This window comes from Macaca nemestrina, chromosome 12 (genome assembly GCF_043159975.1).
Source record: "Macaca nemestrina isolate mMacNem1 chromosome 12, mMacNem.hap1, whole genome shotgun sequence".
NCBI lineage: Eukaryota > Metazoa > Chordata > Mammalia > Primates > Cercopithecidae > Macaca > Macaca nemestrina.
This window is the reverse complement of record NC_092136.1, coordinates 125145041-125157395: the sequence shown is the minus strand read 5'-3', so window position 1 is coordinate 125157395 and position 12355 is coordinate 125145041. Positions and strand designations below refer to the sequence as shown.

The 12355-nt window shown below is 44.0% G+C and overlaps 1 protein-coding gene across 1 annotated transcript in view; it reads right to left on the bottom strand.

The window, feature by feature from the left end:
• LOC105476481 (STT3 oligosaccharyltransferase complex catalytic subunit A) overlaps positions 1-12326 on the bottom strand; it is a 30028-nt gene extending 17702 nt beyond the window's left edge. The window contains exons 1-5 of the mRNA XM_071076000.1: positions 12187-12326; positions 9063-9185; positions 7929-7989; positions 2015-2136; positions 1482-1627 (exon numbers count right to left, since the gene is read on the bottom strand). Coding sequence (XP_070932101.1) covers positions 1482-1627; positions 2015-2136; positions 7929-7989; positions 9063-9150 — 417 coding nt within the window. The 5' untranslated portion in view covers positions 9151-9185; positions 12187-12326. The remainder of the gene's footprint in view (positions 1-1481; positions 1628-2014; positions 2137-7928; positions 7990-9062; positions 9186-12186) is intronic.
• Between the last annotated feature and the right edge of the window lie 29 nt (positions 12327-12355).

The following is a 12355-nucleotide window of genomic DNA, read 5'->3' as shown; positions in this document are numbered from 1 at the left end:
AGAGGATCCACTAGTCCATTCTGTTTATAATGGACCCAGAAAACAGTCCAACAATTTTGAAGGTAGATGTGAGATGTCAGAAATGCCAGAAATGCTCACAGCACAAGAAAACTAAAAACTTCATGACCAATTCCCCATGGTGACACCAAACCTGACACTGAGAACACATATGCTGAGGACAGACAAATCAAGTGAGATGTCAAACATCAATACTGTCCCAGAATGGGCTGTTTGGCTACCAATCTCCCCAAGCTTGTAAGTCTCTAACCCTAACAATATCTGTACATCATTGGAACACCAGTCACACCTCTAAAAGCCATGCAAGGACAATCAAAGGAAGAAAATTATTATTTCGGTTAAAAAGCCAACAAAGGTGGCCGGGCGCGGTGGCTCAAGCCTGTAATCCCAGCACTTTGGGAGGCCGAGATGGGCGGATCACGAGGTCAGGAGATCGAGACCATCCTGGCTAACACGGTGAAACCCCGTCTCTACTAAAAAATACAAAAAACTAGCCGGGCGCGGTGGCGGGCGCCTGTAGTCCCAACTACTCGGGAGGCTGAGGCAGGAGAATGGCGTGAACCCGGGAGGCGGAGCTTGCAGTGAGCTGAGATCCGGCCACTGCACTCCAGCCTGGGCGGCAGAGCGAGACTCCGTCTCAAAAAAAAAAAAAAAAAAAAAAAAAAAAAAAAAAAAAAAAAAAAAAAGCCAACAAAGGTAAGTGATAATCTACCTAAACTGAAAACGCCAGGAGCTTAGGCAATAAAGCTTAAATATCACCAGGCACCCTTTGAGCTTGGGAGAAAGGAACAACGGATATAAGCCACATTCCAAAAAATAAAGACTTCTGTTTAAAGAGTCAAATTTGGGAAAGGGCAGCAAGGAGAAGGATGGAAAAGTTTTCCAAACTAAATTCAGGCTTCCCAAACCCCCTAGTAGTTTATCACCTCTCAGGTGTCTCTCTAATACCACAGCACAAACTAAGAATAGCACCCAGGGAGCCAAGGTCAGCAATGCTGAAACCTGGAAAAAGAAAGTCAGCATTATGGAGTCTACTAAGGAAGCCAAGTGGCTTAAGAATTTTAAAATAATTTTTTTTTAAATCAAATAATTGCCGAGTACATTCCTGGTAGGAAAAACTAACCATTTTGGAATGTTTCATGTTGGTGTTTTTTTCCTTTCCCTTACATTGTGAGGACTTCAAAATCTAAACCTCACATTTTGCATTTTAAATGTTTTCTTCTTTATGTAGCAATTTATGTTTCACTTTCAACTGTACTCTCATGAGGACAGTTGCTAATGATTAAAAAAAACACATATTCCAGAAAGGGGTTGGGGTGAACCCAATTAATTTGGCCCAGTAAAAGCTGTCTTTACCCTCTGGCTCCCTGCCTTTCTAAGGCTCTGTCCCCCACCCTCCAGCATCTATTAGAGAGGCTCAATAACATTCATTCCCAAGCCTCCTGTCACCCCAAATCCTTCACCTTGAGCTCTTTGGTAAGGTGGTACGTGACGATGGTGGTGAAGGAGGAGAAGAGAGGGGCCAGGAACACACAGACATTCCGAATGTCGATGGTGATGTGGAAAAAATGGAGTACATGGTAGATTGCAGCAGAGGTGATCATTAAACCTGTAACAGGAAGAAGAAACTCCATTAGGTTGTCTTACCAGAACTTAAGGGAAAAAGAAAGGGAAAAGCCCAGATACAATAAAGTGACTACGTAAATCTTGACAAATCACCAGAAATACTAACATAGCAACTGCAGTAAGCCTATAAATTTCTCTCATAAGGATTCAAATCCGAAGTCTAGAACGTATAAAAACCACCCATCTCCACTCTACTACAAACGTACTCCTGTCTATATAAGATGCACTTTTAGGAACCTGTAATCGGGATGAAATTACAAGTGTCACAAGACAAAGCTATTAGAAATAAAAGAAACTGGTTCTCTACCATACAAATATTTCTGGTTTTGTTTTTTGGTTTTTTTTTTAAAAACATATCTGATCTCCTCACCTGGGTAAATTGTTCCTCCAATGATTCGTCCCAAAGGGTACCAGGCCCGGTCATCAAACCAGTTATGGAATTTATAAAACCCCTCCTCAGCCAGGAACCTGGTAGTCCGATAATTAAAGTACCTATAGCAAGAAATAAACTTCATTGTGAATTTGTGGTGAATTTTGCTCCTCAGGATACACCATTGAGAAATTCAGCATTACTCAATGAAAAACCAGTTTAGCATCAAAAATTATGCCATGAAAATCATTTTATACTACCATAAGTCTGTTCACTTCTATTTCCATGCTTATCTCAACTAAAGCACTGCTTCTCTCATAAGGAAATGAGCCGGGTGCAGTGGCTCACACCTGTAATCCCAGCACTCTGGGAGGCCGAGGCAGGTGGATCACAAGGTCAGAAGTTCGAGACCAGCCTGACAAACATGGTGAAACTCTGTCTCTACTAAAAATACAAAAATTAGCTGGGCGTGGTGGCATGTGCCTATAATCCCAGCTACTCAGGAGGCTGAGGCAGGAGAATCACTAGAATCTGGGAGGTGGAGGCTGCAGTGAGCTGAGATCGCCACTGCACTCTAGCCTGGGCAACAGAGCAAGACTCCGTCTCAGAAAAAAAAAAAAAAAAGGGAAATGAAACTGGAACCTAACATTATAACCAAGCAATCAAATAGGACACTTCATCAAGTTGACATGTGGTAGGCATTAGGACCAGTCAGAAAATTCAAGCACCATGAAGACAAAGCCACTGAGATGTAGGCACTAATAGATTTTGGCTTTCTTATTCTTTTTTTTTTGAGACAGAGTTTCGCTCTTGTTGCCCAGGCTGGAGCACAATGGCACAATCTCGGCTCACTGCAACCTCGGCCTCCGGAGTTCAAGCCATTCTCCTGCCTCAGTCTCCTGAAAGTAACTGGAATTGCAGGTGCTCACCATAACGCCCAGCTAATTTTTGTATTTTTAGTAGAGATGGGGTTTCACCATATTGGCCAGGCTGGTCTCAAACTCCTGACCTCAGGTGATCCACCTGCCCCGGCCTCCCAAAATGCTGGGATTACAGGCGTGAGCCACCACGCCTGGCCAGATTCTGGCTTTCAAGTGACAGGAACATATTTTTAAAAATCTATACTGCACACAAAGATACATGGATAATTTTGAGTGATGAAAATCTTTAAAGATGTTGGTATACCACCATATGCAGGATGAAAAAACTTTTAACCGGCCAGGCGCGGTGGCTCAAGCCTGTAATCCCAGCACTTTGGGAGGCCAAGACAGGTGGATCACAAGGTCAGGAGATCGAGACCGTCCTGGCTAACACGGTGAAACCCCGTCTCTACTAAAAAATACAAAAAACTAGCCGGGCGCGGTGGCGGGCGCCTGTAGTCCCAGCTACTCGGGAGGCTGAGGCAGGAGGATGGCGTGAACCCGGGAGGCGGAGCTTGCAGTGAGCTGAGATCCGGCCACTGCACTCCAGCCTGGGCGACAGAGCGAGACTCCGTCTCAAAAAAAAAAAAAAAAAAAAACTTTAACCTACTTCATAACACAATTTTCTTAATCAGTGTTTAAGCTTTTAACAAGGTCTACTCATGCAGTTATCTAAAATGCTTCTTATGTCACCTGTAGAGTAGCATAAAAATAGATTACAGCTGGGCATGGCAGCTCATGCCTGTAAGCCCAGCACTTTGGAAGACTGAGGCGAGAGGACCACTTAAGCCCAGGAGTTCAAGACCAGCCTGGGCAACACAGTGAGACCCCATCTCTACAAAAAATTTTTTAAAAATTAGCCAGGCATGGTGGCACACACTTATAGTCCCAGCTACTCAGGAGGTTGAAGTGGGATGACTGCCTGAGCCCAGGAGGTCAAGGCTGCAGTGAGCCATGATGTCAATACTGTGCTCCAGACAGGGCAACACAGCAAGACCCTTTCTCAAAAAAAATATAGAAAGATACACAGATACATAGACAACATGAAAAATATTTGATATAAAATGCTTAAGAGCTATAAATGGAAAGATAGTTCTTTAGGCCCCAAATATATAAGTCCTTCTCTTAAGTTTCTCATTTAAAAAGAAATAAGGCTGGATGAGGTAGCTAACACTTGTAATACCAGTACTTTGGTAGGCCAAGGCAGGTGGATCACTTGAGCTCAGGAGTTTAAGATCAGCCTGGGCAACACTGCAAGACCCTGTTTCTAAAAAAACACAAGGCCGGGCGCGGTGGCTCAAGCCTATAATCCCAGCACTTTGGGAGGCCGAGACGGGTGGATCACGAGGTCAGGAGATCGAAAACATCCTGGCTAACACGGTGAAACCCCGTCTCTATTAAGAAATACAAAAAACTAGCCGGGCGAGGTGGCGGGCGCCTGTAGTCCCAGCTACTCGGGAGGCTGAGGCAGGAGGATGGCGTGAACCCGGGAGGCGGAGCTTGCAGTGAGCTGAGATCCGGCCACTGCACTCCAGCCTGGGCGACAGAGCGAGACTCCGTCTCAAAAAAAAAAAAAAAAAAAAAAAAAACACAAAAATCAGCAGGACTTACTGGCGTATGCCTGTAGTCCCAGCTACTCGGGAGGCTGAAATAATTGAGCCCAGGCAGGTTGAAGCTTCAGTAAGCCCTGATCATGCCACTGCACTCCAGCCTGGTGACAGAGCAAGACTCTGTCTCAAGGCCGGGCGCGGTGGCTCAAGCCTGTAATCCCAGCACTTTGGGAGGCCGAGACGGGCGGATCACGAGGTCAGGAGATCAAGACCATCCTGGCCGACACGGTGAAACCCCGTCTCTACTAAAAAATACAGAAAACTAGCCGGGCGAGGTGGCGCGCGCCTGTAGTCCCAGCTACTCGGGAGGCTGAGGCAGGAGAATGGCGTGAACCCGGGAGGCGGAGCTTGCAGTGAGCTGAGATCCGGCCACTGCACTCCAGCCTGGGCGGCAGAGCGAGACTCCGTCTCAAAAAAAAAAAAAAAAGACTCTGTCTCAAAAAATAAAATTAATAATAATAATAATAAGGCCAGGCGCAGTGGCTCACTCCTGTAATCCCAGCACTTTGGGAGGCCGACGTGGGTGGATCACCTGAGGTCGGGAGTTGGAGAGCAGCCTGACCAACATGGAGAAACCCTGTCTCTACTAAAAATACAAAATTAGCCAGATGTGGTGGCGCATGCTTGTAATCCCAGCTACTCGGGAGGCTGAGGCAGGAGAATTGCTTGAACCGGGGAGGCAGAGGTTGCGGTGAGCTGAGATCATGCCATTGCACTCCAGCCTGGGCAACAAGAGCAAAACTCCATCTCAAAAAAAATTAATAATAATAAATAAAAATAAATTAGAGGCCGACGTAGTAGTTCATGCCTGTTATCCCAGCACTTTGGGAGGCAGAGGTGGGTGGATCGCTTGAGCACGTAAGTTTGAGACCAGCCTGTGTAACATGACAAGACCCAATCTACAAAAAATACAAAAATTAGCCAGGTGTGGTGGTGCATGCCTGTAGTCCCAGTTACTCGGGAGGCTGAGGCAGGAGGATCACTTGAGCCCAGGAAGTTGAGGCTGCATGAGCCATAACTGAGCCACTGAACTTCAGCCTGGGTGACACAGCAAGACCCTGTTTCCAAAAAAAAAAGGAAGACAGACAAAAATAAACAAAAAGAGTCTCAAACTAGAGATAGTTTAATTACTTTGGATAATCATGATTAACCGTTCTCTCTGCCCACCTCTCTAACCCTGTTTCCTCCTTGGTCAGTCAAGTTTTGAAAGCTGAAGTAAACAGAAGCAAGAGATGGCAGAAATCTCTATCCTTCTGTTTGTCACTGATGTTGTTTTGGTGACTGTCAGAAACAGAAGAGATGAGGGTTGCAGACATCAATGTGTCAGAATTGTGTCCTTTACCTACCAGTAGGAGAGGCAGAGTGAGAGAGGAAGTGTAAGTTAGTAGGAATAGATCTGGACTGCATTCACCACTCTGGGAATCAGTTTCCTCCTCTGCAAAAGGAAGCGTCAAGTCCCTTATAGTTCCTAACAGCTCTTGACAACAAAGCAGACGCTCTTGCTTATCTAACATCAATATTTGCTCATTCAGAGGGTCTGAGAAAGAAGCCTAACAGATTGGGATCAAGAAACAAAAGGAGGCTGGGCATGGAGGCCCATGTCGGTAATCCCAGTACTTTGGGAGGCCGCAGAGGGAGGATTGCTTGAGTCCAGGAGTTTGAGACCAGACTGGGCAACATAGTGAGACTCCATCTCTACAAAAATTTGTTTTTAAATTAGCTAGGCATGGTGGCACATGCCTGTGGTCCCAACTACTTGGGAAGCTAAGGTGGGAGACTCACTTGGGCCCCAGAAGTCAAGGCTGCAGTAAGCCGTGATCACACCACTGTACTTCAGCTTGGGTGACACTGTCAGACCCAATCTCAAACAAAAAAAGAAAAAACAAAAGGACATGTTTCCTCATTCATGAGAAAAAATATAAACTCAATTTGGGAGGCCCCAAACAGAATACTGTAATGCCTCCAAAATGCTTTCAAGTATCTACACAAAACAAAATCATAACTTTGCAAACAGATGCAGGTATTTTCAATCAATACTCCACATAAAAAAATTAAATATACTATTTTTAAGATATCAATAATATTTCAAGAACCTAAAATTTTGGCCCTCCAAATTTGTTATAAGCCTTAACTTTACGCAATAGAACACAGTGATTCCAGTTTCGAGTCAGACACACCAACATCCAAATCATGGTTCCTCCATGTACTGAATATGCAACCTTAGATGATCACTCCGGCCTGAGTCTCCTCATTTCTTTTTTCTTTTCTCTCTTCTTTTTTTTTTTTTTGGAGATGGAGCCTTGCTCTGTCACCCAGGCTGGAGTACAGTGGCATGATCTCGGCTCACTGCAGCCTCCACCTCCTGGGTTCAAGCGATTCTCCGGCCTCAGCCTCCGCAGTAGCTGGGATTACAGGCACATGCCACCACGCCCAGCTAATTTTTCTATTTTTAGCAGAGATGGGGTTTTACTATGTTAGCCAGGCTGGTCTCGAACTCCTGGCCTCGTGATCCACCCGCCTCGGCCTCCCACAGTGCTGGGATTACAGGCGTGAGCCACCGTGCCCAGTGGAGTCTCCTCATTTCTAAGAAGGGAATAATAGTACCTACATCTCAAAGGGTTGCTGAAAGGATTTACAGATAATCTGTAAATTAGTGCTTGGAACAAAATGAATGCTTAGTAAATGCTAGTTATTAACACCACTAAGAACTTCCACCATATCTTTTTCATCTAATGAACAAAATTCCTAATCAAACTGATAACTTGAGTTTTTTCATTGCCCTAGAATTTAACTAAGAAGCCTAATTTCTATTACATAAATTGCTAAACAAACAAGCAAACAGCAAAATGTCATGAATCTCAAGTCCATCATTTGTGATTCTCTTCTGAGCCTGGAATACTCACCAGGACCCTTTCCTTCAGTCTGCATCATAAACTTTTACCAAACTGAGCAGCCAGAATTCTTAGCCTAGCCAGATCTTAAGTGATAGGCAGACATACTAGCAATGCCTCTCACATTTTTTGAGTTTCAGAGACTTACTTGGTCAATTCCAACACTTTTTTTTTTTTTTTTTTTTTTGTAGAGATGGGGTTTCACCCTGTTGCCCAGGCTGGTCTCGAACTCCTAAGCTCAAGTGATCCCTCCACCTCCGCCTCCCAAAGTGCTGGGATTACAGGTGTGAGCCACTGTGCCTGGACTCCAACATATATGCTTTAAAAGGAGATAATTATATCCTTTGGAAGAGTTTAAGCTTTTTTTTTTTTTCCCTTAAATGTACTGAAAACACATCTGTATCACTGAGGCCTGACTGAAATTTGAATCCAAAACCCATGAACCTGAATGCCTCCCAAAGTAAATAATACCAGATCAAGCAAAGGTACTCACGGATCAAACTCATGGATAACACTTTCAAATCTCAGGACAGCAAAGAGACGAGTGGAGAAAGCTGCAAAAACCAGAGAGTTAATATTTTACTGGTAATGTGCCATGAAAGAACAGCAGATATAGTATTATAATGAAGACAGTATTATCCAGTAGAGAGGTCACAGAAAATACAAAATAATCCCTGAATAAAGTCTTTATTCCATCTCTCCCCACATAAAGGAAACAAGAGAAGTTAACTTCCCCCTGACAATGGCATCTACATTTTCCACTTTCATAGGTCACAGTTAACTAATCATAAAAGCCTATAACATTACATTCACCTACTAATACCAAACTCAACTTACATGGTCATCTTTTATACACGTTGACTCCCCCACCACACACACATAACTAACCTTAACCTTGGAGCCAAGTAATAGGTATGGCAAGCAAAATTATACCTAGGACTCATGAAGAGCCAGAAAATCTAAAATACAGAGTAAACACTCAAGAGACTTTCAAAAATATGACAGGAGGCACCTAAATTGAAGATAATTGTCTTTTACAAAAATCAGTTATCCACGGGTCCCCAGTATCACTTTCTGCCCTGTGAGAAAATAGAATTGGCAAAGCATGCTTCCCATTCTTTCACAGATGATCATAGCCCTCTTTTTTTTTTTTTTTTTTTTTTTTTTTTTGAGACAGTCTCGCTCTGTTTCCCAGGCTAGAGTGCAGTGGTGCAATCTCGGCTTACTGCAACCTCTGCCTCCCAGGTTCGAGTGATTCTCGTGCCTCAGCCCCCCAAGTAGCTGGGATTACAGGTATCCACCACCACACTCAACTAGTTTTTGTATTTTTAGTAGAGACAAGGTTTCATCATGTTGGCCAGGCTGGTCTCAAACTCTCAGCCTCAAGTGACCCACCCACCCCAGCCTCCCAAAGTGCTGGGATTACAAGCGTGTGCCACCATGCGTGGCCCATAGCCCTGACTTTTATATTCCTTCTATTTTGCCTTCATTAAATTATACTGATGAGGAATGGAAAAACATAACAATCTGCTAAAAAGAACAAGGCATTTAAAGATAGCGATTTTCAATTTTTTTCTACTTTCCTCTTTCTATCCCCAAAGAAAGGGAGGTTCACATGCACACTCACATAATACAGCAGCCATTGACAGAATGAGAAGCTTCAGAAGTGTGTCCTGCTTCTCATAGGACAATCGCAAAAATCCGAATTTAGTCATCTTAACATGAATGGGTGGCCACACACGACGATCAGCTAAAATGAAAAAGTCAAGACCACAAGATATTGAACACCTTCAATTTACTAGATTTTCATATTTTATGATGAGAGGGAATCATAAAGGACATAGAAGCTAGCAAAAACACCAGAGAGGGTCAAAGCTAATACTAATATCCAAGCCTGGCCTAAAGTATGATCAACTTGCAAGGAAGTAGGCACAAGTCAGGTCTATGTGTCAAGACTAAAATAGAGTGGTCAGAATAAACCATCCATAATTCTATTTCCCACTCCTTCACAGCTAACTCCTTCACAGCTAACAAGTACATAAGCACCATTAGCAATAGTATAGTACAAGGAAGAGATGAAAAAATAAATAGGAAAGATTGGAAATACTGAAAAATAATAAAATGGCAAAAGAGAGCACTCAGGAAGAGGCAGGACTGTATGGGGGGAAAAAGCAGGAAATAAATATCGAGACCAGAAGTGCAAGCCCCAGCAATTTCCGAGGCTAAGGAGGGAGGATCACTTGAAGCCAGGAGTTCAAGACCAATCTGAGCAATACAGTGAAACTCCATCTCCACAAAAAATTGTTTAAAATTATGCAGGCTTGGTGGTCTGCACCTGTAGTCCCAGCTACTCAGGAGACGGAGGCAGGAGTTGGAGGTTGCAGTGAGCTAGGATCACACCACTGCACTCCAGCCTGGACAACAGAGCCAGACCTCGTCTCTTTAAAAAGGAAAAAAAAAAAAAAAAAAAAAAAGAAAGAAAAAGTGAAAGCAGTAAGAGGAAAAATAGAGGTCACGACTGAATCAACACAATTTCGAGCCCTAAATTTAAACTTCAACTGAATGGCTATAAACTTTTTTCTTTTCCAAATCCCAGTGGGGCTGTCGGGTCAACTAAGAGCATAACTGATAACTAAGGCAGGTACAATCATGCACTCAAGAAGAGGAGGAGGTACACAAACACAGACCCACTGCGCTCTCAATCCCATATATCAGACTGTAACAGCTGCTCAGATCGATACCCATTTCCAATCATCTGTCTCAAGGCATCTCTGTAACTGACAATGCTGATTTAAGAGACTGATTAAATTACACACAGACATTTGATGGCATCAGATGATAAGCTAGAGGGAAAGAAAACGAATTTTTCCTACTGAAGCAGAAGAGTCGGGGGCTAAACAAAGTAGATTAAAATGTTTGAACTGCAAACAAAGTAGATTAAAATGTTTGAACTGTGGACAGTTCAAAATGGAAATCACATGACAGATAAGAATTACTTATATAGCAATATAGCATTAATCTACCATAGGTTAGTTATTCTTGTATAAGACAGTACTAGACAGTACTACCTTTTTTTTTTTTTTCTTTTTTGAGATAGAGTCTCGCTCTGTCGCCAGGCTAGAGTGCAGTGGTGCCATCTTGGCTCACTGCAACCTCTGCCTCCCGGGTTCAAGCGATTCTCCTGCCTCAGCCTCCTGAGTAGCTGGGACTACAGGTGCGCGCCACCATGCCCAGCTAATTTTTGTATTTTTAGTAGAGAGGGAGTTTCACCATGTTGGCCAGGGTGGTCTGGATCTCTTGACCTTGTGATCCGCCCACCTCAGCCTCCCAAAGTGCTGGGATTACAGGCGTGAGCTACCACACCCAGCCCTACCTTCTTAAATTACAATGTGATCAAGGGCTAAGTTATAACGATTATAACAAAGGATATCGTTCAAGACTTTTTGCTTTTATTGTTTTTGATTGACACGTAATTGTACCTATTTATGGAGTACAGTGTGACATTTCTGTACATGTATATAATGTGTAATATCAAGTCAGGATAATTAGTAGATTCATCACCTCAAACATTTATTTTTTTTTTGTCTTAGGAATATTCAAAATCCACTCTTCCAGCTATCTGAAAATATACAATAAATTGTGTATTTTTGTTAATTATACTCCTAATCATAGTTATCCTATAGAACACTAGAATTTATTTCTCCTATCTAGTTGTACTTATGTATCTGTTAACAAACCTTTGTCTATCCTCCCCCATGAATCTTTTTTCCCACTATTATTAGAATAAAGGAGAAAAAAAACCCCCACATACTGGACTAGGTGGAAGGCTTATAGAATGCTGGCACCAACACTGAGAAGTCAAGCATGTTTTCCATAATTAACTGTCCCAGAAGAGCAGTTTTAGAAATGTGTTTAAGTATAGTCCCAAAGGGAAACCTTATTTTGAAACTAAAAATAAAGGCCTAACTACTCCAGGAGGTCAGCAAACCAGCCATATCTCTCAGGGTTTGCAGCTGTTTTCTGGAATGCCTGAAATAGGAACAAACTTAACACCACTGCGTTGATATGAGCCGCACACCAAAATGAGACTGCTAGGACCTCTACTTGAAAACTGAGTAAAGGAGCTAGTCATTTAGGGCAGGGCCGTAAGGGAGATTTCATCTCGTGCTCTTTGGTCACTTTCGCACACGGCCAAGCAAATAAGAGCAAAGACACCTTTCTTAAAACACTTAGCAATCTGCTCTCCTCAACTGTGCTCTGCAAAGTGTGGCATCTCCTGCCACCCTAGCTGTAGTTTCCCAGACTGCAATTTCCCCAGCCCCGTTTCCCTACACACGTTTCCACACCCTCTCACAATCGTTTACTCTCTTCTCCCTCCTGGTCTCTCCAGCGGGTCCCACCTCCCTCTTCTTCCCGCCCACAAAGAACTGACCACCTCTGACACCCCCCAGCGCGACCCTCATCACCCCAGCATCCTACGCGCCCTCCCCTCCATAACCAGTCCCAGGACCCAGTCTTTCCCACGCTCTGTCCCCAAGATCCACCTTACCTTCCCTCCCCAGACCTTCACATCTTTCCATCCAGGAAGCCCCCACACCACGCCCCACGCCCCCTCCTCTGCAAGGCCCTAAGCTCTGCTCTCCATCCCCACTTAGAGTTTTGCCCCGTGCACACTTCGTTCAGCCCCACCAACGCCATGGACTGACTGCACCTGCCGCTGATTTTCAAGTTACGTTCTATGGCCTTCTCACCTGGCCGGCTTTCCTAGGCGATCCGCTGGGCTCCCTCTGCCATCCGTTCAGCGGCGCACCCAACCCTGGCAGCAGCCGGGTCCGCCTCCCCGACCGCTCCCCCGTTGGCTGGCTCCAGGCCAATTCGACGCTTCGGGAGAGCGATAGGATCTGGCAACTGTCTGTCAAA